General features: G+C 39.7%; 1 protein-coding gene across 1 annotated transcript in view; it reads left to right on the top strand.

The window, feature by feature from the left end:
• Positions 1–25,946, top strand: part of CHDH (choline dehydrogenase) — a 68,332-nt gene that overhangs the window by 23,188 nt on the left and 19,198 nt on the right. Inside the window, exons 2-4 of the mRNA XM_061196997.1 lie at positions 23,192–23,950; positions 24,590–24,741; positions 25,498–25,627. Of these exons, the coding sequence (XP_061052980.1) occupies positions 23,248–23,950; positions 24,590–24,741; positions 25,498–25,627 (985 nt within the window). The 5' untranslated portion in view covers positions 23,192–23,247. The remainder of the gene's footprint in view (positions 1–23,191; positions 23,951–24,589; positions 24,742–25,497; positions 25,628–25,946) is intronic.

Genomic DNA, 25,946 nt, shown 5'->3' with positions numbered 1-25,946 from the left:
TAAAATTTCAGTTGGTCATTAATAGTATATAAAAATACAATTGAGTTTTGTATGGTGACCTTGTATCCTGTGATATTGCTAAATTCACTTATTAATTCCAGTAGCTTTCTTTGTAAATTACTTGGGAATTCTATGTAGATGCTCATCTTGTCTGCAAATAAGGACACTTATAATTCTTTTTTTCCAATCTGTATGCCTTTTACTTTTAATTAATTAATTAACCTTAAATCCCTGGTTAGAACCTTTAAACAGTGTTGAATAAAAGTGATTAGAGTGAACATCCTTGCCTTGTTTCTGATCTCAGGAGGAAAGCTTTAGTCTTTCACCATTGAGTACAAAGTCAGCTGTGGGTATTTCATAGATTCCCTTTATCAGGAAGTTCTCTTCCATTCTTTAAGTACACAGAGATTTTACGGATATTGTATATATCCAAATGCTTTCTGCATTAACTATGATGATTGTATGTTTTTTCTTTTTTGGTGTGTTAAACCACTGATTGATTTTCAAATGTTGAACTGATCTTACATTCCTGGAATAAAAGTCTAGTTGGTTCTGCTGTACGTTTTTTGTTTGTTGCTGGATTTGATTTGCTAAAATTTTGTTTAAGATTTTTGCATCTTTGTTCATGGTGGATATTGGTCTATAATTTTCTTGTGATATCTTCGGTTTTGGTAACAGAATACTGCTGGCTTTATAAAATGAGTTGGGAAGTGTTCTCATATGTTTTCTATAGAATTGGTATTATTCTATCTTGAATGTTTCTTAGCTTTTGCCGATGTAGTCTAGAGCTTTCTTTGTGGGAAAAATTTAAATTAATTAATTTAATTTTTTTAAATAAATATATACAGCTATTTAGGTTATATAGTTCTTCTTGAGTGAACTTTGATAATCTTTCAAAAAATGTATCCATATCATCTGAATTGTCAAATGTATTGCCGTAAAGTTGTCATAATAGTCTTACTATCTATAGAATATGTAAGGATGTTCCCTCTGTCATTGCCAATGTTGGTAATTTGTGTTATCCTTCTTTTCTTTGCCTGGGTAGAGGTTTATTAATTTTATTAATTGTTTTAAAGAACTTCATTTTGTTTTTATTAATTTTTTCCATTTTTAAATTTGTTTTCAGTTTTATTGATTTGTACTGTTATGTTTATTACTTTCTTCTGATCACCATGGGACCAATTTTCGTTTTTTCTGACTTTTTAATGGTGAAAGTATAAATCCTCAATTTGAGATCTGACTTTTCTAATGTAAGCATTTTAATGCTGTATTTTTCACTCAAAGCACTGCTTTCCTACATCCCACACATTTCTGTCTGTTGTGTTTTCATTTTCATTCACTTCAAACATTTGCTAATTTCTCTTGTGATTTCTTCTTTGACTCGGGTTATTTAAAAGTGTGTTGTTTAATTTCTTAATATTTAGGGATTTTTTCAGATATACTTTTATTATTTATTTCTAAGTCAATTCTTTTGTGGGTAGAGAACATACTTTGTAGCATTTCAGTCCTCTTAAATTTGTTGAAGTTTTTTAAAATTTATTTTTTATTTTTATTTTTGGCTGTGTTGGGTCTTTGTTGCTGTGCACGGGCTTTCTCTGGTTGTGGCAAGCGGGGGTTACTCTTCATTGCGGTGCACGGGCTTCACATTGCAGTGGCTTCTCTTGTTGTGGAGCACAGGCTCTAGGCACGTGGGCTTCAGTAGTTGTGGCACACAGGCTCAGTAGTTGTGGCATGCGAGCTCTAGAGCACTGGCTCAGTAGTTGTGGTGCATGGACTTAGTTGCTCCGTGGCATGTGGGATCTTCCCGGGCCAGGGCTCGAACCCATGTCCCCTGCATTGGCAGGCGGATTCTTAACCACTGCACCACCAGGGAAGCCCCTGTTGAGATTTTTATAATGGCCCAGAATACTGTCTGTCTTGGTGATGTACACTTGTGAAGGACATGTATTCTGCTGGTGTTTGGGTGTTCATACTAAGTGTTAATTAGGTCAACTTAGTTCATAATGTTGTTTAAGTCTTGTATATTCTTATTGATTTTTTATCTAGTAGTTTTATCTATTATGGAGAGGGGAGTATTAAAATCTCCAAGAGTAATTGTGTATTTATTCATTTTTCATTTCAGTTTTATCAACTTATGCTTCATGCTTTGGAAGCTCTACTAGACACATATACACACACAGTTATTTTTTCTTTATGATATATTGATCTCTTTATCATTTTGAAATGTCTTCTAAACCTTGGTTAATATTCTTTATACTAAAGTCTACATTGTCTGGTATTAATGTAGTCACTCACTTTTTTGTTTAGTGTTTGTGTAGTATATATTTTTTTCCATTTTCTTATTTGTTACTTACGTCTTTATATTTAAAGTGGGTTTTCCTAGTGGGCATAGAGGGAACCTACCTCAACATAATAAAGGCCATATATGACACACCCACAGCAAACATCATTCTCAGTGGTGAAAAACTGAAAGCATTTCCTCTAAGATCAGGAATGAGACAAGGTTGTCCACTCTCGCCACTATTAGTCAACATAGTTTTGGAAGTCCTAGCCATGGCAATCAGAGAAGAAAAAGAAATAAAAGGAATCCAAATTGGAAAAGAAGAATTAAAACTGTCACTGTTTGCAGATAACATGATTCTATACATAATCCTAAAGATGCCACCAGAAAACTACTAGAGCTAATCAATGAATTTGGTAAAGTTGCAGGATACAAAATTAATGCACAGAAATTTCTTGCATTCCTATACACTAACAATGAAAGATCAGAAAGAGAAATTTAGGAAAAAATCCCATTCACTATTGCAAGAAAAAGAATAAAATACCTAGGAATAAAGCTACCTAAGGAGGTAAAAGACCTGTACTCAGAAAACTATAAGACACCGATGAAAGAAGAAATCAAAGATGACACAAACAGATGGAGAGATGTACCATGTTCGTGGATTGGAAGAATCAATATTGTGAAAATGACTGTACGACTCAAAGCAATCTACAGATTCAGTGCAATCCCTATCAAATTACCAGTGGCATTTTTTATAGAACTAGAACAAAAAATCTTAAAATTTGTATGGACACACCGAAGACCCTGAATAGCCAAAGCGGTGTTGAGGGGGAAAAAACGGAGCTGGAGGAATCTGGCTCCCTGACTTCACACTATACTACAAAGCTACAGTAATCAAGACAATATGGTACTGGCACAAAAACAGAGATATAGATCAATGGAACAGGATAGAAAGCCCAGAGATAAACCCACGCACCTATGGTCAACTAATCTATGACAAAGGAGGCAAGGATATACAATGGAGAAAAGACAGTCTCTTCAATAAGTGGTGCTGGGAAAACTGGACAGCTACATGTAAAAGAATGAAATAAGAACACTCCCTAACACCATACACAAAAATAAACTCAAAATGGATTAGAGACCTATATGTAAGACTGGACAGTATAAAACTCTTAGAGGAAAACGTAGGAAGAACACTCTTTGACATACATCACAGCAAGGTCTTTTTTGATCCACCTCTTAGGGTAATAGAAATAAAAACAAAAATAAACAAATGGGACCTAATGAAACATAAAAGCTTTGGCACAGCAAAGGAAACTACAAACAAGACGAGAAGACAACCCTCAGAATGGGAGAAAATATTTGCAAACGAATCAACGGACAAAGGATTAATCTCCAAAATATATAAACAGCTCATGCAGCTCAATATTAAAAAAACAAACAACCGAATCCAAAAATGGGCAGAAGACCTAAATAGACATTTCTCCAAAGAAGACATACAGATGGCCAAGAAGCACATGAAAAGCTGCTCAACATCACTAATTATTAGAGAAATGCAAACCAAGACTACAATGAGGTATCACCTCACACCAGTTTCTGGTCATCATCAGAAAATCTGCAAACGACAGATGCTGGAGAGGGTTTGGAGAAAAGGGAACCCTCTTGCACTGTTGGTGGGAATGTAAATGGCTACAGCCACTATGGAGAACAGTATGGAGGTTCCTTAAAAAACTAAAAATAGAATTACCATATGACCCAGCAATCCCACTACTGGGCATATACCCAGAGAAAACCATAATTCAAAAAGACACATGCACCCCAATGTTCATTGCAGCACTATTTACAATAGCCAGGACATGGAAGCAACGTAAATGCCCATCAACAGACGAATGGATAAAGAAGATGTGGTACATATATACAATGGAATATTACTCAGCCATAAAAAGGAATGAAACTGAGTCATTTGTAGAGACATGGATGGATCTAGAGACTGTCATACAGAGTGAAGTAAGTCAGAAAGAGAAAAACAAATATCGTATATTAACGCATATCTGTGGAACCTAGAAAAATGGTACACATGAACCGGTTTGCAGGGCATAAATTGAGACACAGATGTAGAGAATAAATATATGGACACCAAGGGGGGAAAGTGGCAGGGGGAGGGTGGTGTGATGAATTGGGAGATTGGGATTGACATATATACACTAATATGTATAAAACGGATAACTAATAAGAACCTGGTGTATAAAAAAATAAAATAAAATTCAAAAAAAAAAGAAAAAAGAGTCATTTACCACAATGTTTATTGCAGCTCTATTTACAATAGCCAGGACATGGAAGCCACCTAAGTGTCCATCGACAGATGAATGGATAAAGAAGATGTGGCACATATATACAATGGAATATTACCCAGCCATAAAAAGAAATGAAATTGAGTTATTTGTAGTGAGGTGGATGGACCTAGAGTCTGTCATACAGAGTGAAATAAGTCAGAAAGAGAAAAACAAATACTGTATGCTAACACATATATATGGAATCTAAAAAAAAAAAAGTGGTTCTGAAGAACCTAGGGGCAGGACGGGAATAAAGACGCAGACCTACTAGAGAATGGACTTGAGCACACTGGGAAGGGGAAGGGGAAGCTGGGACGAAGTGAGAGAGTAGCATTGACATATATACACTACCAAATGTAAAATGGACAGCTAGTGGGAAGCAGCCACATAGCACAGGGAGATCAGCTCCGTGATTTGTGACCACCTATAGGGGTGGGATAGGGAGGGTGGGAGGGAGACTCAAGATGGAGGGGATATGGGTATATATGTATATGTATAGCTGATTCACTTTGTTATACAGCAGAAACTAAGACACCATTGTAAAGCAATTATACTCCAATAAAGATGTTAAAAAATAATAAAATAAAAATTAAAAAAAAGAAAGAGAAACAAATATCATATATTAATGTATATATGTGGAATCTAGAAAAATGGTACAGATGAACCAGTTTGCAAGGCAGAAATAGAGACACAGATGTAGAGAACAAACATATGGACACCAAGGGGGGAAAGCAGGGGTGGGGTGGGGTGTGGTGGTGGTGGTGGGATGAATTGGGAGATTGGGATTGACGTGTATACACTAATATGCATAAAATAGATAAATAATAAACCTGCTGTAAAAAAATAAAGTAAATTAAGTAAAAAAAAACAATAGTTAAAGAAATAATCATCTTCAAATTCATCTTTTCCTTATAGTTTTTAGTTTATAGGGGACATATATGATTGCAAATTGCAATTTGAGAATTTTAAGTTAAAATGCAAAAATAAATGCTTATAAATAAAGAATAAAATGATATTTAGGTAAATTGATGGTCTAAAGCAAAAAAAATAAAATAAAATATAGTGGGTTTTCTTTTTTTGCAGACAGCATATATTTGAGTCTTGCTTTATTTTTTTTAATCCCATTTGACAATGTGTGCATTTTAATTGAAGTATTTAGACTATTTACACTTCATACAATTATTGATATGGTTGGATTTAAATCTACTATTTTGCTGTTTGCTCCTTATTTGTCCCATCTCTTCCTAGTTTCTTCTACCTCTTTTGAATATTTTATTTTATTTATTACCACTATTGACTTATTAGCTACAATTCTTTTTTTATTTAATTTTTTAGTGATTGTGTAAGGTTTTACAATATATAACTTTAACTTAGCATACCTTCAAATAATATTATACCACTTCATTTCTGGTATAATAACCTTATAAAAGTATACTTCTATTTCTCCCCTCTCCCATTCTTTGTGCTATTGTTATTATATATATTTTAATGTTACATATATTTTGAACCCTATAGTATATTTTAGTACTTTTGCTTTAGATAGTCAATTATATTCTAAAGAGATTAAAAATACAGGGAGAAGTGTATTGTATTTACCCACTGTGGTAGGCTTAAACAATGGCCCCCCATGATATCCATGTCCTAACCCTAGAGTCTGTGAATATGTTACCTTATATGACAAAAGGGACATTGCAGATGAGATTCAGAATCTTGAGATGGAGAAATTACCCTGGATTATCCAGATGGCCCAATGATGTAATCACAAGTATCCTAATAAGAGGTAGATACTACTACAGAAATAGGAGATGTGATGACAGAAACAAGAGGCTGCACTGATGCAAGAAAGGGGCTACTTTCTTGCAAGTAAGGAAATGCAGGTGGCCCCTAGAATCTAGAAAAGGCAAGGAAACAGATTCTCCTCTAGTGAGCTTCTAGAAGCAACCAGCCCAGCCAGCACCTTGACTTTAGCCCAGTGAAACTGATTTCATACTCTGGTTTCCAGAACTGTAAGAGAATAAATGTGTGTTGTTTTGAGCCACCAAGTTTATGGTAATTTGTTACAGCAGCCATAAGAAACTAATACACCCACAATTTTTACCGTTTCCTGTTGCTCCCCCTTTCTTTGTATGAATAGATTGAAATTTTTATCTGGTATCATACTCCTTTTGCCTGAGGAACTTCTTGCAGTGCACATCCAAGTGGTAATAAATTCTCTCAGCTTCTGTTTCTCTGAAGATGTCTTTATTTCTCCTTCATATTTGAAATATCTTTACTGGGTAGAGAGAATTCTGTTCACTGGTTGTTTGGGGTTTTCTCCCCCTTTCAGTACTTTAAATTTGTCACTCCATTATCTTCTGGATTGTATGTTTCCTTTTTTTTTTAATAAAAAAATTTGTATTGAAGTATAGTTGATTTACAATGTTGTGCTAATTTCTGCTGTACAGCAGTGACAGTTAAACACATGTATACATTATTTTTTTAATATTCTTTTCCATTATACTTTATCCCAGGAAATTGGCTATAGTTCCCTGTGCTATACAATAGGACTTTGTTGTTTATCCATTTAAAATATAATAGTTTGCATCTACTAACTCCAAACTCCCAGTCCATCCCTCTCCCTTCCCCCCTCCCCCCTCCCCCTTGGCAACCACAAGTCTGTTCTCTATGCCTGTGAGTCTGTTTCTGTTTTGTAGATAGGTTCATTTGTGCTATAGTTTAGATTCCACTTATAAGTGATATCATATGGTATTTTTCTCTTTCTGACTTACTTCACTTAGTACGATAATCTCTAGTTGCATCCATGTTGCTGCAAATGGCATTATTTCGTTCTTTTCTATGGATGAGTAGTATTCCATTGTATATATGTACCACATCTTCTTTGTCCATTCATCTGTCAATGAACATTTAGGTAGTTTCCATGTCTAAGCTATTGTGAATAGTGCTGCTATGAACATAGGGGTGCATGTATCTTTTGGAATTATAGTTTTGTCTGGGTATATGCCAAGGAGTGAGATTGCTGGATCATATGGTAACTCTATTTTCAGTTTTCTGAGGAACCGCCATACTGTTTTCCATAGTGGCTGCACCAATTTACATTCCCACCAGCAGTGTAGGAGTGTTCCCTTTTCTCCACACCCTCTCCAGCATTTATAATTGGTAGACTTTTTGATGATGGCCATTCTAACTGGTGTGAGGTGTTACCTTATTGTAGTTTTGATTTGCATCTCTCTAATAATTAGCGATGTTGAGCATCTTTTCATGTGCCTATTGGCCATCTGTATGTCTTCTTTGGAGAAATGTCTATTAAGGGGTTCTGCCCACTTTTTAAAAATCATTTACTGGATTTATTTATTATTTATTTATTTATTTTTAATAGATCTTTATTGGAGTATAATTGCTTCACAATACCATGTTAGTTTTTGTTGCACAACAAAGCAAATCAGCCATATGCATACACATGTCCCCATATACACTCCCTCTTGAGCCTCCCTCCCATCCTCCCTCCCATCCTCCCTCCCATCCTCCCTCCCATCCTCCCTCCCATCCTCCCTCCCATCCTCCCTCCCATCCTTCCTATCCCACCCCTCTCGGTCATCGCAAAGCACCGAGCTGATCTCCCTGTGCTATGCTGCTGCTTCCCACCAGCCAGCTATTTTACATTCAGTAGTGTATATATGTTGATGCTACTCTCACATTGCCCCAGCTTTGCCCTCCCACCCCATGTCATCAAGTCCATTCTCTATGTCTACTTCTTTATTGCTGCCCTGCAACTAGGTTCTTCAGAACCTTTTTTTTTTCTTTTAAATTCCATATATATGCGTTAGCATACAGTATTTGTTTTTCTTTTTCTGACTTACTTCACTCTGTATGACAGACTCTAGGTCCATCCACCTCACTACAAATAACTCAGTTTTGTTTCTTTTTATGGTTGAGTAATATTCCATTGTATATATGTGCCACATCTTCTTCATCCATTCATCTATCAATGGACATCTAGGTTGGTTCCATGTCCTGGCTATTGTAAATAGTGGGGCAGTGAACATTGTGGTGCATGTCTCATTCTGAATTATGGTTTTCTCAGGGTATATATCCAGCAGTGGGATTGCTAGGTCATATGGTAGTTCTATTTTTAGTTTTTTAAGGAACCTCCATACTGTTTTCCATAGTGGTTGTATCAATTTACATTCCCACCAACAGTGTAGGAGGGTTCCCTTTTCACCACACGCTTTCCAGCATTTATTGTTTCTAGCTTTTTTGATAATGGCCATTCTGACCAGCATGAGGTGATACCTCATTGTAGTTTTGATTTACATTTCTCTAATAATTAGTGATGTTGAGCAGCTTTTCATGTGCCTTGCCTCTTGGCCATCTGTATGTCTTCCTTGGTGAAATGTCTATTTACGTCTTCTGCCCTTTTTTTAACTGGATTGTTTGTTTTTTTGATATTGAGCTCCATGAGCTGTTTGTATATTTTGGAGATTAATCCTTTGTCTGTTGTTTCAGTTGCAAATATTTTCTCCCATTCTGAGGGTTGTCTTTTTGTCTTGTTTATGGTTTCCTTTGCTGTGCAAAAACTTTTAAGTTTAATTAAGTCCCATTTGTTTATTTTTGTTTTTATTTCCATTTCTCTAGGAGGTGGGTCAAAAAGGATCTTTCTGTGATGTATGTCAGAGTGTTCTGCCTATGTTTTCCTCTAAGAGTTTTATAGTGTCTGCCTTACATTTAGGTCTTTAATCCATTTTGAGTTTATTTTTGTGTATGGTGTTAGGGAGTGTTCTAATTTCATTCTTTTACATGTAGCTGTCCAGTTTTCCCAGCACCACTTATTGAAGAGGCAGTCTTTTCTCCATTGTATGTTCTTGCTTCCTTTGTCATAAATTAGGTGCCCATATGTGTGTGGTTTTCTCTCTGGGCATTCTATCCTGTACAATTGATCTGTATTTCTGTTTTTGTGCCAGTACCATATTGACTTGATTACTGTAGCTTTGTGGTATAGTTTGAAGTTGGGGAGCCTGATTCCTCCAACTCCGTTTTTCTTTCTCAAGATTGCTTTGGCTTCTGCCCATTTTTGATTGGGTTGTTTGGTTTTTTGTTACTGAGTTGTATGAGGTCTTTGTATATTTTGGAGATTAAGTCCTTGTCTGTCGCATCATTAGCAAATATTTTCTCCCATTCTGCAGGTTGTCTTTTTGTTTTGTTTATGGTTTCCTTTGCTGTGCAAAAGCTTGTATGTTTGATTAGGTCCCATTTGTTTACTTTTGTTTTTATTTTTTTTGCCTTGGGAGACTGACCTAAGAAATCATTGGTATGATTTATGTCAGAGAATGTTTTGTGTATGCTCTCTTCTAGAAGTTTTATGGTGTCATGTCTTATGTTTAAGTCTTTAAGCCATTTGAGTGTATTTTTGTGCATGGTGTGAGGGTGTGTACTAACTCCATTGATATACATGCAGCTGTTCAACTTTCCCAGCACCACTTGCTGAAGAGACTGTCTTTTTCCTATTTTATATTCTTCCTTCCTTTGTTGAAAATTAATTGACCATAGATGTGTGGGTTTATTGCTGGGCTCTCTATTCTCTTCCATTGATCTGTATGTCTGTTTTTGTACCAGTACCATACTGTTCTGATTACTGTAGCTTTGTAGTGTTGTCTGAATTCTGGGAGAGTTATGCCTCCTGCTTTGTTTTCTTTCCTCAGGATTGCTTTGGCAATTTTGGGTCTTTTATTGTTCCATAAAAATTTTGGGGGTTTCCCTGGTGGCGCAGTGGTTGAGAATCTGCCTGCCAATGCAGGGGACACGGGTTCGAGCCCTGGTCTGGGAAGATCCCACGTGCCGCAGAGCAACTGGGCCCGTGAGCCACAATTACTGAGCCTGCGTATCTGGAGCCTGTGCTCCACGACAAGAGAGGCCGCGATAGTGAGAGGCCCGCGCACCGCGATGAAGAGTGGCCCCCACTTGCCACAACTAGAGAAAGCCCTAGCACAGAAACGAAGACCCAACATAGCAATCAATCAATCAATCAATCAATCAATAAATCTTAAAAAAAATTTTTTTTTGAATGATTTGTTATAGTTCTATGAAAAATGTCATGGGTAATATGATAGGGATTGCATTAAATCTGTAGATTGCTTTGGGTAGTATTGCCATTTTAACAATACTCTTCCAATCCCAGAGCATGGGATATCGTTCCATATCTTTGAATCCTCTTTTATTTCCTTTATTAATGTTTTATAGTTCTCAGCATATAAGTCTTTCACCTCCTTGGTCAGGTTTATTCCTAGAGGTTTTTTTTTTTTTTTTTTTTTTTTTTTTGGTGCTATTCTAAAAGTTATTTTTGTTTCCTATTCTATTCCTTTATTTATTTATTTACTTTTAAATTCCTGTATTCTTTTATTTATTTTTCTTAACATCTTTATTGGAGTATAACTGCTTTACAATGGTGTGTTAGTTTCTGCTTTATAACAAAGTGAATCAGCTATACATATACATATATCCCCATATCTCCTCCCTCTTGTGTCTCCCTCGCACCCTCCCTATCCCACCCCTCTAGGTGGTCACAAAGCACTGAGCTGATCTCCCTGTGCTATGCGGCTGTTTCCCACTAGCTATCTATTTTATGTTTGGTAGTGTATATATGTCCATGCCACTCTGTCACTTCGTCCCAGCTTACCCTTCCCACTCCCCATGTCCTCAAGTCCATTCTCTACGTCTTTATTCCTGTCCTGCCCCTAGGTTCTTCAGAACCTTTTTTTTTTTTTTTTTAGATTCCATATATATGTGTTAGTATACAGTGTTTGTTTTTCTCTTTCTGACTTATTTCACTCTGTATGACAGTCTCTAGGTCCATCCACCTCACTACAAATAACTCAATTTCGTTTCTTTTTATGGCTGAGTAATATTCCATTGTATATATGTGTCACATCGTCTTTATCCATTCATCTGTTGCTGGACACTTAGGTGGCTTCCATGTCCTGGCTATTGTAAATAGAGCTGCAATGAACATTGTGGTACATGACTCTTTCTGAATTATGGTTTTCTCAGGCTATATGCCCAGGAGTGGGATTGCTGGGTCGTATGATAGTTCTATTTTTAGTTTTTTAAGGAAACTCTATACTGTTCTCCATAGTGGCTGTATCAATTTACATTCCCACCAACAGTGCAAGAGGGTTCCCTTTTCTCCACACCCTCTCCAGCATTTATTGTTTGTAGAATTTTTGATGATGGCCATTCTGACCGGTGTGAGGTGATACCTCTTTTGATTTGCATTTCTCTAATGATTAGTGATGTTGAGCATCCTTTCATGGGTTTGTTGGCAACCTGTATATCTTTTTTGGAGAAATGTCTATTTAGGTCTTCTGCCCATTTTTGGATTGGGTTGTTTGTTTGTTTTTGATATTGAGCTGCATGAGCTGCTTGTAAATTTTGGAGATTAATCCTTTGTCAGTTGCTTCATTTTCAAATATTTTCTTCCATTCTGAGGGTTGTCTTTTCATCTTGTTTATGGTTTCCTTTGCTGTGCATAAGCTTTTAAGTTTCATTAGGTCCCATTTGTTTTGTTTTTTTTTTTTCCATTTCCCTAGGAGGTGAGTCAAAAAAGATCTTGCTGTGATTTATGTCATAGAGTGTTCTTCCTGTGTTTTCCTCTAAGAGTTTTATACTGTCCGGCCTTACATTTAGGTCTTTAATCCATTTTGAATTTATTTTTGTGTATGGTGTTAGGGAGTGTTCTAATTTCATTCTTTTACATGTAGCTGTCCAATTTTCCAAGCACAACTTATTGAAGAGGCTGTCTTTTCTCCATTGTATATTCTTGCCTCCTTTATCAAAAATAAGGTGACCATATGTGCGTGTGTTTATCTCTGGGCTTTCTATCCTGTTCCATTGATCTATATTTCTGTTTTTGTGCCAGTACCATACTGTCTTAATTACTGTAGCTGTGTAATATAGTCTGAAGTCTGGGAGCCTGATTCCTCCAGCTCTGTTTTTCTTTTTCAGGATTGCTTTGGCTATTCGGTGTCTTTTGTGTTTCCATACAAATTGTGAAATTTTTTGTTCTAGTTCTGTGAAAAATGCCAGTGGTAATTTGATAGTGATTGCATTGAATCTGTAGATTGCTTTGGGTAGTATAGTCATTTTCACAGTGTTGATTCTTCCAATCCAAGAACATGGTATATCTCTCCATCTCTTTGTATCATATTTAATTTCTTTTATCAGTATCTTATAGTTTTCTGCATACAGGTCTTTTGTCTACTTAGGTAGGTTTATTCCTAGTTATTTTATTCTTTTTGTTGCAGTGGTAAATGGGAGTGTTTCCTTAATTTCTCTTTCAGATTTTTCATCATTAGTGTATAGGAATGCAAGAGATTTCTGTGCATTGATTTTGTATCCTGCTACTTTACCAAATTCATTGATTAGCTCTAGTAGTTTTTTGGTGGCATATTTAGATTTCTCTATTTATAGTATTATGTCATCTGCAGACAGTGACAGTTTTACTTCTTCTTTTCTGATTTGGATTCCTTTTATATCTTTTTCTCCTCTGATTGCTGTGGCTAAAACTTCCAAAACTATGTTGAATAATAGTGGTGAGAGTGGACAACCTTGTTTTGTTCCTGATCTTAGAGGAAATGGTTTCAGTTTTTCACCATTGAGAATGATGTTGGCTGTGGGTTTGTTATATATGGCCTTTATTATGTTGAGGTAAGTTCATTCTGTGCCTGTTTTCTGGAGGGTTTTTATCATAAATGGGTGTTGAATTTTGTCGAAAGCTTTTTCTGCATCTGTTGAGATGATCATATGGTTTTTCTCCTTCAGTTTGTTAATATGGTTTATCACATTGATTGATTTGCATATATTGAAGAATCCTTGCATTCCTGGGATAAACCCCACTTGATCATGATGTATGATCCTTTTCATGTGCTGTTGGATTCTGTTTGCTAGTATTTTGTTGAGGATTTTTGCATCTATGTTCATCAGTGATATTGGCCTGTAGTTTTCTTTCTTTGTGACATCTTTGTCTGGTTTTGGTATCAGGGTGATGGTGACCTCATAGATGAGTTTGAGAGTGTTCCTACCTCTGCTGTATTTTGGAAGAGTTTGAGAAGGATTAGTGTTAACTATTCTCTAAATGTTTGATAGAATTTGCCTGTGCAGCCATCTGGTCCTGGGCTTTTGTTTGTTGGAAGTTTTTTTTTTTTCTTTATTTTTGGCTGCATTGGGCCTTCGTTGCTGCACGTGGGCTTTCTCTAGTTGCGGTGAGCGGGGGCTACTCTTCGTTGCGGTGCGTGGGCTTCTCACTGCAGTGGCCTCTCTTGTTGTGGAGCACGGGCTCTATCTAGGTGCACAGGCTTCAGTAGTTGTGGCATGTGGGCTCAGTAGTTGTGGCTCGTGGGCTCTAGAGTGCAGGCTCAGTAGTTGTGGCGCACAGGCTTACTTGCTCTGCGGCATGTGGGATCTTCCCAGACCAGGGCTCGAACCCTTGTCCCCCACATTGACAGGCGGATTCCCAACCACTGCGCCACCAGAGAAGCCCTGTTGGAGGATTTTTAATCACAGTTTCAATTTCAGTGCTTGTGACTGGTCTGTTGATATTTTCTATTTATTCCTGGTTCAGTCTCAGAAGGTTGTGCTTTTCTAAGAATTTGTCCATTTCTTCCAGGTTGTCCATTTTATTGGTATATAGTTGCTTGTAGTAATGTCTCATGATCCTTTTTATTTCTGCAGTGTCAGTTGTTACTTCTCCTTTTTCATTTCTAATTTTATTGATTTGAGTCTTCTCCCTTTTTTCTTTATGAGTCTGGCTAATGGTTTATCAATTTTGTTTACTTTCCTCAAAGAACCAGCTTTTAGTTTTATTGATATTTGCTATTGTTTCATTCCTTTCTTTTTCTTTTAAATCTGATCTGATTTTTATGATTTCTTTCCTTCTGCTAACTTTAGGGGTTTTTTGTTCTTCTTTCTCTAATTGCTTTAGATGTAAGGTTAGGTTGTTTATTTGAGATGCTTCTTTTTTCTTGAGGTAGATTTGTATTGCTATAAACTTCCCTCTTAGAACTGCTTTTGCTGCATCTCATAGGTTTTGGATCATCATGTTTTCATTGTCATTTGTTTCTAGGTATTTTTTGATTTCCTCTTTGATTTCTTCAGTGATCTCTTGGATATATAGTAGTGTATTGTTTAGCCTCCATGTGTTTGTATTTTTTTACAGATTTTTTCCTGTAATTGATAGCTAGTCACATAGCATTGTGGTAGGAAAAGATACTTGATACGATTTCAGTTTTCTTAAATATACCAAGGCTTCCTTTGTGACCCAAGATATGATCTATCCTGGAGAATGTTCCATGAGCACTTGTGAAGAAAGTGTAATCTGCTGGTTTTTTTGATGGACTGTCCTATAAATATCAATTAAGTGCATCTTGTTTAATGTATCATTTAAAGCTTGTGTTTCCTTATTTATTTTCCTTTTGGATGATCTGTCCATTGGTGACAGTGGGGTGTTAAAGTCTCCTACTATGATAGTGTTACTGTCGATTTCCCCTTTTATGGCTGTTCGCATTTGCCCTATGTATTGAGGTGCTCCTATGTTGTGTGCATAAATTTTTACAATTGTTATATCTTCTCCTTGGATTGATCCCTTGATCATTATGTAGTATCCTTCTTTGTCTCTTGTAATAGTCTTTATTTTAAAGTTATTTTGTCTGATATGAGAATTGCTACTCCAGCTTTCTTTTGATTTCCATTTGCATGGAATATCTTTTTCCATCCCTTCACTTCAGTCTGTTTGTGTCCCTAGGTTTGAAGTGGGTCTGTTGTAGACAGCATATATATGGGTCTTGTTTTTGTATCCATTCAGACAGTCTGTCTTTTGGTTGGAGCATTTAATCCATTAACCTTTAAGGTAGTTATCAGTATGTATGTTCCTATTACCATTTTCTTAATTGTTTTGGGTTTGTTATTGTAGGTCTTTTCCTTCTCTTGTGTTTCCTGCCTAGAGAAGTTCCTTTAGCATTTGTTGTAAAGCTGCTTTGGTGGTGCTGAATTCTCTTAGTTTTTGCTTGTCTGTAAAGGTTTTAATTTCTCTGTCTAATCTGAATGAGATCCTTGCTGCGTAGAGTAATATTGGTTGTAGCTTTTTCCCTTTCATCACTTTAAATATGTCCTGCCACTCCCTTCTGGCTTGCAGAGTTTCTGCTGAAAGATCAGCTGTTAACCTTATGGGGATTCCCTTGTATGTTATTTGTTGTTTTTCCCTTCCTGCTTTTAATATTTTTCCTTTGTATTTAATTTTTGATAGTTTGATTAATATGTGTCTTGGCATGTTTCTCCTTGGATTTATCCTGTATGGGACTCTCTGCGCTTCCTGGACTTGATTGACTATTTCCTTACCCATATTAGGGAAGTTTTCAAGTATAATCTCTTCAAATATTTTCTCAGTCCCTTTCTTTTTCTCTTCTTCTTCTGGGACCCCTATTAGTTGAATGTTGGTGCATTTAATATTGTCCCAGACGTCTCTGAGACTCTCCTCAATTCTTTTCATTCTTTTTTCTTTATTCTGCTCTGCGGTAGATTTTTCCACTATTTTATCTTCCAGGTCAGTTATCCATTCTTCTGCCTCAGTTATTCTGCTACTGATTCCTTCTAGAGAATTTTTAATTTCATTTATTGTGTTTTTCATCATTGTTTCTTTGCTCTATAGTTCTTCAAGTTCCTAAAAGTTTTTTTTTTTTTTTACATTCCCTTTCTGATATTTCATTGTTAGTGTAAAGAAATGTGGGGAGGGGAGGGATAGTTTGGGAGTTTGGGATTGACATTTACACACTGCTATATTTAAAATAGATAACCAACAAGGATCTACGTTCAAAAAAATGCAACCAATTTCTGAATGTTAATCTTGTATCCTGCTACTTTGCTGAATTCATTTATTAGATCTAGAAGTTTTTGTTGAAGTTCTTAGGGTTTTCTATATATAGTATCATGTCATCTGCATATAGTGTCAGTTTTACCTCTTCCCCGTCCAATTTGAATACGTTTTATTTACTTTTTTCTTGTCTGATTGCTCTGGCTAGGACTTCCAATACTATGTTGAATAGAAGTGGTTAGAGTGGGCATCCTTGTCTTGTTCCAGATTTTAGCGGGAAGGGTTTCAGCTTTTCACCATTGAGTATTATATTGGCTGTGGGTTTGTCAGAAATGGCTTTTATTATGTTGAGATATGTTCTCTCTGTACCTACTTTGGTAACAGTTTTTATCATGACTGGATGTTGAATTTTGTCAAATGCTTTTCTGCATTTATTGAGATGGTCATGTGGTTTTTGACTTTTCTTTCGTTTATGTGGTGTATTACATTGATTGATTTGCATATGTTGAACCACCCTTTTGAACTTGGGATGAATCCCACTTCGTTGTGGTGTATGACCTTTTTTATGTGTTGTTGGATTTGGTTTGCTAATATTTTGTTGAGGATTTTTGCATCTATATTCATCAAAGATATGGGCCTGTAATTTTCTTTTTTGGTGGTATCTTTGTCTGGTGATGGTGGCTTCATAGAATGTCTTTGGGAGTGTACCCTGCCATTGAATCCTTTGCAAGAGTTTGAGAAGGATCACTATAAGTTTTTCTTTGTATGTTTGGTAGAATTCACGTGTGAAGCCATCTGGTCCTGGACTTGTGTTCGTAGGGAGTTTTTTTGTTTTGTTTTGTTTTTTGTTTGTTTGTTTTTACAGATTCTATTTCACTTCTAGTGATCAGTCTGTTCAAATTAACTATTTCTTCTTGATTTAATTTTGGTGGGCTGTGTGTTTCTAGAAAGTTGTCCATTTCTTCTTGGTTGTCAAATGTGTTGGCATATAATTGTTCCTAGTATTCTCTTATGTTTTTTTTTTAATTAAAAAAAATTTTTTTGGGCCACACCATGCATCTTGCAGGATCTTAATTCCCCAAACAAGGATCAAACTTGGGCCCACAGCAGTGAAAGTGCCAAGTCCTAATCACTGGACTGCCAGGGAATTCCCTCTCTTACAGGTTTTGTTTGTTTGTTTTTTGTATTTCTGCAGTATCAGTTGAGATTTTTCCTTTTTCATTTCTTATTTTGTTTATTTGAGTTCTCTCTCTTTTCTTCTGGTGAGCCTGACCAGAGGTTTGTCAATTTTGTTTACCCTTTTAAAGAACCAGCTCTTGATTTTATTGATGTTTTTTCTATTTTTTTAATCTGTATTTTATTTATTTCCTCCTGCATCTTTATTATTTCCTTCCTTTTGCTGACTTTAGGTTTGTTTGTTCTTCTTTTTCTAATTCTTTTAGGTGGTATGTTAGGTTGTTTATTTGAGATTTTTCTTATTTTTTAAGGAAGTTCTGTATCACTATGAACTTCCCTCTAAGAACTGCTTTTGCTGCATCCCATAAATTTTGTATGATTGTCTTTTCATTGTCGTTTGTCTCAAGGTATTTTTAAATTTCCTTTTTGATTTCCTTGTTGACCCATTGGTTTTTTAGTAGCATGGTGTTTGGTCTCCATGAAATTATTTTTTTCTCATTTCTTTTCCTGTGGTTGATTTCTAGTTTCATGCTGTTGTGGTCAGAGAAGATGCTTGAAATAATTTCTATACTCTTAAATTTGCTGAGATTAGTTTTGTGCCCTAGTATGTGGTCAATCCTAGAGACTGTCCCATGTGCACTTGAAAAAAATGTGGGTTTTTTTTTTATGTAATGTCCTGAAAATATCAATTAAATCTGTTCTATTGTATCATTTAGATCTCTGTTGCCTTATTGATTTTCTTTCTAGGAGATCTGTCCACTGATGTGAGTGGGGTGTTAAAGTCTCCTATTGCATTCCCATCAGTTTCTCCCTTTATGTCTGTTAGTATTTGTTTTATGTATTTGGGTGCTGCTATATTGGGTGCATATATGTTGATGAGTGTAAAATCCTCTTCTTCTGTTGATCCTTTTACCATTATATAGTGTCCTTCTTTATCTTTCTTTATGGCCTTTGTTTTAAAGTTTATTTTGTCTGATATGAGCATTGCAACTCCTGCTTTCTTGTCACTTCCATTTGCATGAAATATCTTTTTCCATCCCCTCACTTTGAATCTATGTGTGTCCTTTGCCATAAGATGGGTCTCTTGTAGGCAGCATATTGTAGGCTCTTGTTTTTTTAATCCAGTCTGCCACTCTACATCTTTTGATTGGAGGGTTCAGTCCATTGACATTTAAGGTAATTATTGATATATATGTATTTATTGCCATTTTAAATCTTGTTTTCCAGTTGACTCTATGTTTCTTTTTTGTTCCTTTTTCTTTTTGTGGTTTGATGATTTCCTTTTATTTTATACTTGTGTTCTCTTCTTTTTGTTTTTTGTGAATCTATTGTATGTTCTTGATTTGTGGTTGCCCTGTTTTTCAAGTATGTTAACCCCTTCCTATATCTGCTTGCTTTAGACTTATAGTCATATAGGTTCAAACACATTCTTAAAAAAAACAAAACAAAAAACCCCTGAATTTTCTTACTCTCCCTTCCCACATTTTATGATTTTGATGTCCTTTTTTACATTTTCATGTTTATCCTTTTGCTGTTCTTTTGTTTATCATCGTTTTCACAAATAGGTTTTTGTTTTTGTTTTTGTTTTGATCTGTATACTGGCTAATTTAAGTGATTTACTTTCCAATTGTGATTTCCTCCTTTATATATCTTCTTGCTTCTTTTCTATCTAAAGAAGACCTTTCAATATTTCTTTTAGGTTAGGTTTAGTATTGCTGTATTCTTTTAGTTTTTGCTTGTCTGAAAAATTCTTTATTTCTTCTTCTATTCTAAATGATAATCTTGCTGGGTAGAGTATTCTAGATTGCAGATTTTTCCCTTTTAAGACTTTGAAAATATTTTGCCACTCCCTTCTGGCCTGCAGTGTTTCTGTAGAGAAATCAGCTGATAGCCTTATGGGGTTTCCCTTGTAATTAACTCTTTGTTTTTCTCTTGCTGCCTTTAGAATCCTCTCTTTATCTTTAACTTTTGCCATTTTTATTATCATATGTCTTGGTGTAGGTCTGTTTGGGTTCGTCTTGTTTGGGACCCTCTGTGCTTCCTGTACCTGGATATCTGTTTCCTTCTTTAGGTTTGGGAAGTTTTCAGCCATAATTTTTTCAAATACATTTTCAATCCCCTTTTCTCTGTGTTCTTCTTCTTCAATCCCTATTATGTGTAGATTGGCATGCTTTATGTTATCTTATATTGCTTTCATTTTTTTTTTCATTTGGCTTTCTGTTTGCTGTTTTGATTGGGTAATTTCCATTATTCTGTCTTCCAGATCATTTATTCTTTCTTCTGCATTGTGCATTCTGCTATTCATTGCCTTTAGCTCAGCTTTCATCTCAGCAAATGAATTTTCTAATTTTTCTTGGCTTCTCCTTTTAGTTTCTAGTTCCTTTTTTACAGTAATCTGCATTTCTCTTGATAGCCTTTCTTAATTCCTTCAGTATTTTCATTTTCACCTCCTTTTTTTTAACATCTTTATTGGAGTATAATTGCTTTACAATGTTGTGTTAGTTCACCTCTTTTTTGAACTTGGTGTCTGTTAGACTGAAGAGGTCTGTTTCATTGCTTGTTCCTTCAGGGGAATTCTCTTGGTCTTTTAACTGGGAGTGGTTCCTCTGCTTCTTCATTTTGCTTATATTTCTTTTACTCTGTGAGTTTAGGAGAAACAGTTATCTACTGTAGTCTTGGAGGGCTCTTTATATGCGGGAGCATCCCTATGCAGCATGTGTGGGTTTAATATTTTTTTGGTGTGAGGGCTGATTTTGGTTTGGATCCTTGCTCTTTCCTCAGCGTGTGCTGGCCGTTTTCCCCTTGACGGGGTGTGCAGGTGTGTGGCCCGTGCGGGCTCCCGGGAAGGCAGGGGCAGTGTTTGGTGCCCAGTCAAGGGACCCTCAGTGGCAGCAACAGTCCATGCCCGCCTCTGGAGTCCGAGATGGCAACGGTTGCTCGCACCTGCCCTCAGAGTTCCAGTAGGCGGTGCCCTACATGGAGGAAGAAGCTCCTATGGCGGCCCCACCCCTCTCTTTGCACACCACCCAACAACGGTGCCTTGCCTCTCTGGTGCGCCCAGGCTTCTTCCCATATTCCCTCGGTTGTGGTGAGTACACCCTGGCCCCCTCAGGCTGTCTTGACACAGCCAATCCCAGTCCTCTCCCTGGTCTGACCTCCAAAGCCCAAGCCTCAGCCGTGAGTCCCTGCCGCCAGTGAGGGGACTTAGCAGTGTGCAGAAACATTTCCTCTCTCACAGCTCCCTCCTGTGGGCACAGGTCCTGCCCCAATTCCTTTCTCTCTCTCTATCTCTCTTTTTTTTTTTCTTTTGTCCTACTCACTGATGTGATTTTCTTGCTCTTTTGGAAGCCTGAGGTCTTTTGCCAGCGTTCAGTAGGTATTCTGTGAGAATCATTCCACGTGTAGATGTATTTTTGATGTATTTGAGGGAGAAGGTGAGCTTCCTGTCCTACTCCCCCACCATCTAGATCCGATCCTGTATTGTAAGTTTTCTGATGAGAAGTTTGCAGCCACTCTTAAATTTATTCCTCTGTACATATGTTTTTTTGCGGGGGGGGGGGCAGCTGCTTTGATGGTTTTTTTTCTGGAGTTTCCGGAATTTGACTGTGATGTACCTAGATGTGTTTCTTTTTGTATTGATCTTGCTGGGGATGCTCTAAGCTTCTTGAATCTGTGGTGTTTTTGTCTTGCATTAATATTGGGAAAGTCTTAGCAATTATCTCTTCAGATGGCTTTTCTCCCCTGTTCTTTCTCTGTCCTTCTCTGCCTCTCTCTCTCCTTCTCCTTCTGCTCCTCTCTCCCCCTCTTCTTTTTTCCCTTTATCCCTTTCCTACTTCTGGGACTCCAGTTGTCTATACTTTAGACAGTTTGATATCATCCCATACTCTCAGTTGCTCTTTTCTCTCTCTCTCCCTCTTTCACTCCTTCTTCTCTTTTTATTACCATTTGGATAATTTTTATTAACCTAATGTTCGGTTTCACTTATTCTTTTCTCTGCTGTGTCCAGTCAAATTATTCATTTCTGGTAATTAAAAAAATTTTTTTTATTTTTAGCAGTTCTGTTTGTGCCTTTTTTAATAGTTGCCAGCTTTTTGCTGAAATTGCCTCTCTGTTCAACATGTCCACCTTTTCAACTAAATCTTTTAAGATGTTAAATTTGGTCATTTTAAAGTCTTTGTTTGATAGTTCTAACATCTGGATGGGTCCCCTTGGTCTGGTTCTGTTAACTACTTTTCTCTTTATAATGAGTCATTTCTTTTTCTTATTCCTGTGTCTATTAATTTTTTTTATTGAATGCATGATCTTATGTGTACCAGGATAGTAGGGACTGAGGTAAATAGCGTTTATGCCTAGAAAAGGGCATGCCTTTTATTCTATCAGGTCGTTAGTGTGGAGTGTTGAGTCAACCCAGTTGCGAGTTGCGCCGTGGGCTGCTGCTGCCTTGTGCTAGCATGAGGCCTGGAACGCTGGAAGGTTCTCAGAATTCCTGCTTCCGATTTAGCTTTTAGGAGGCCTTGCTGCCTCTTTCTCCTGTGCCTGCAGTAATGGGGGGGGTGGAACCTTTCTCTCCACTCTCTCTCACCTCTTAGTCTGCCTCCAGTGATAGGCTGCTGCTGTTACTTGATATAGGCTCGTGGAAGGGGTGGAGGGATTTATCAGGGTTTTCCTGAGGTTTTCCAGTTCTCCTGTTGCAGCCTCAGTCTTGGGTGGGACTTGTGTGCCTGAGCCTCATGGGTGGGGCTTTCTCAAAGGTTCCTGTGTCAGTGGAGGTCTTGATGGGATATCTCGGCTCTTTTCCACCTCTGTGCACTGAGCATGTTGGGATTAATATGAACATTGTTGGGAAAGGATCCTCCAGAAGTTATTGGTATTTGTTAAAACTCTAGCACTCAACAGAGTGATCTTGAAAGATTGTAGCTCTGACCCCATCCCCTGCTGAAAAGCCCTCTCGTGCACTCTGGGGCCCTTAGGTCAAAGGCTTTGAGCTCTTTAGTCTCCAGCCTCTCACCCTGACTTCCTTTGGTTATTTATGTAAGTCTTGTCTGTCTCCCTAGTCCCAGACCATCAGTTTTGAGAGTAGATGTCTTGTTTTCTGAGTATTGCTAGAGAGGAAATGGTGCCTGGCACGTGGCAGGGACTCAGCAACTGCCTTACTGTCTTGAATGGATGAGGAGTGAGGGTAAACCTGGAAAGCCCCTGCTTTCCAGCAGGTAGACTCCTGACCAGCCTCCAGGTTCATGCACAGATGTCACAGGGAAGCCTTTCTGGGGACCTCCCCACTCCAAGCTTGGGGAGGAGACTCTCTCCTGTGCCCCCAGCCCTGTGCTTGTCGGTCCATGTGCAGATCCCACAGGACTGATATCCCCGCTTGTGCTTCCGCTCGCTCCTCCTGGTTCCCCAGGGCAGTGACGTGCCAGCCAGGCCTGCCCCACCCAGCGCCCGGCAGGCACCTGGCGGGCCTGCAGGGGCCCTTTGCTGCCCTAGCTTTGGGCTGATTCTGCAGTGCATGCTGAGTTAAACTTTTCAAAGCCTCTTTTTCTGTTTTAGGGAAAGTGAGTCATCACATTCCCCTCCGTGGAAGTAAGAGGACTTGGGCTGGAAGCATGTGGTGCATCCTTCGAGGCTGGAGGCGAGGGAGCCTGGGCCCATGGGGAGCCCTGGGGCAGCACTGGCCCCAGGGCATCCGTGCTCTGGCCAGCGAGCGCCCCCGGATTGGGGATGAGTACAGCCACGTGGTGGTGGGTGCGGGCTCCGCTGGCTGCGTGCTGGCCAGCCGGCTCACGGAGGACCCCGACAAGCGAGTGCTGCTGCTGGAGGCCGGGCCCAAGGATGTGTACGCGGGGAGCAAGCGGCTCCTGTGGAAGATCCACATGCCCGCGGCCCTCGTGGCCAACCTGTGCGATGACAGGTACAACTGGTGCTACTACACGGAGCCGCAGCCGGGCCTGGACGGCCGCGTGCTGTACTGGCCGCGCGGCCGGGTCTGGGGCGGCTCGTCGTCGCTCAACGCCATGGTCTACGTCCGCGGGCACGCCGAGGACTACGAGCGCTGGCAGCGGGAGGGCGCGGCGGGCTGGGACTACGCGCGCTGCCTGCCCTACTTCCGCAAGGCGCAGGCGCACGAGCTGGGCGCCGGGAGGTACCGCGGCGGCGACGGTCCCCTGCGGGTGTCCCGCGGCAAGAGCGGCCACCCGCTGCACCGCGCATTCCTGGAGGCGGCGCAGGAGGCCGGCTACCCCCTCACCGAGGACATGAATGGCTTCCAGCAAGAGGGCTTCGGCTGGATGGACATGACCATCCACGAAGGTAGCGCGAGGCCTCCGATTCCCCGTCTCCCAGGTTCCTCCTCTAAAAACGAAACACTGCTCTCTCACGGTCCCGTCCCTCCTGCCTCCACCTGTCATGGTCAGTAAGTGTGGACAGACTGGGGCTGGTTTGAGGTGGAGGGGATGTGACAGATTACACTGGCGACAGGCCACCGAATACCATTCAAAGCCAACGAGAAGTGACTCGGAGATGGTGACCCCTTGGGCATCCTCTGGGCCCTGTTGGTGTGGAATGAAGAGGTAGCTCTCCGGCCACAGAGCCCCAAGTTTTAGAGCCTTACAGATGGGCGTACTGAGGCACAGAGCAGTGACGGGCCTCGCAGCAGGGCAGAGGCAAGGCCCGGCTGGACCCAGGGCTCTCATTATCAGCCACTCCTGGTCTCTGTCGTGCTGTCAAGGGAGAGGGATGTTTTCCCACCTGCATCCAGGGGCCCCAGGTAGATGTGGATGTCAGTTGGACAGGGTATTTTGGTCTCAGCCTTCCTTTGGAGGCAGAGCTTGCACAGTCAGGGGAAGGGCACATTCCCTCTTTCTCCAGTCCTTCCCTACCTCCCCCTGCACGATAGGTGCCTAGGGAACAGGCTGGGGCTGTGACTGATCTCCTTGCTCTGTCCTGCAGGCAAGCGCTGGAGCACGGCCTGTGCGTACCTGCATCCGGCACTGCGCCGCCCCACCCTCACGGCTGAGACCCGGACATTTGTGAGCAGGGTGCTGTTTGAAGGTACCCGTGCAGTGGGTGTGGAGTACATCAAGAACGGCCAGAGCCACAGGGTGAGTGAATTACCACCACATGGGCAGCTCACATGGCAGGGAGGGAGTGGGCAGTGACCCCGTGGTCAGGCTCAGTCAGTGTGGGAGGGCAGGAGTCATGTCCTTGTCTCCATCAACATGATGATAAGGAGTGAGCAGCTGCTGGCAACAGCCTGAAAGACTGTCCCCAGGAGGTGGTGGCCTGGCAGAGGTGAGGAATCCCCAGTCTAGCCACCTGCAAAGGGCCCATGGTGCCCCGGGCAGGAGTGCCCCCATGAAACTCTTTCTGCTATTGCCTTCCACACTTGTCCAGAAATTGATAGGCTTATATTAGAGGCTTTAAAAACCATACCTGTGATCACACCCCCCATTTCTGCACTGTGCTGTTTTCCACTTAGGAGCATGTTGGGATTGTTCTGCATCCCACATGAAGATCTCGCTCACCATGTGCTTTATTTAAACTGCTCGTTTGAGTGCCTGCTTTCATTTATCTCATTTGAGCTCTACAGTGCTGTTTTTAAGACCATCGTTACTGTCAGGCTGTTGCAGAATATATCAGAGTATGAACCACGCTTGATTTATGATCACACACGCCCACAGCTGCACGTGCGGGCTACTTTCACCTAGTGGTGCCCTGAGCATCCTCTTCCTTGCTCTGGAGCCTGTGAGCAGGATCCCCACCCACCATGTGGGTACGTCATGCCAAGGCCATATTCTTGGGGTTCTGACTGGCTTTTCTGGGAAAGTGTGACCTGCATGGCCCCTTGCCTCTTCCAGGCTTATGCCAGCAAGGAGGTGATTCTGAGTGGAGGTGCCATCAACTCTCCACAGCTACTCATGTTGTCAGGCGTGGGCAATGCAGACGACCTCAAGCAACTGGGCATCCCGGTGGTGTGCCACCTTCCTGGTGAGCTCCCTTCCCCACTGCGCCCCAAAGGTGTCCCTGTTAAATAAAACAGTTTATTATATTTTATTAGCATGGAGTGGGGAGGGGACAGGAGTCAGGGCTCCTCAGAACTGTCACATTGTTCACGCGAGCCTGAAGTTCCCCCATGCCTCGCTGGACTCCTACCCCCAGCGAAACCCCAAGCTTTTGTGTTGTTTTCCTCCTTTCCCCAGACATGCCATCCCTCTCAGCAGCGAGGCACCTCTAGCAGGGAGCATCTGCCCGTAAAGCCCACTGGGCCGGGCTCAGGCAGGTCAACAGGGCAGCCCTGTGGCAAGAG

This window comes from Eubalaena glacialis, chromosome 7, assembly GCF_028564815.1.
Source record: "Eubalaena glacialis isolate mEubGla1 chromosome 7, mEubGla1.1.hap2.+ XY, whole genome shotgun sequence".
Lineage (NCBI taxonomy): Eukaryota > Metazoa > Chordata > Mammalia > Artiodactyla > Balaenidae > Eubalaena > Eubalaena glacialis.
The sequence above is the reverse complement of the archived record's forward strand: the minus strand, read 5'-3'. Positions and strand labels throughout refer to the sequence as shown.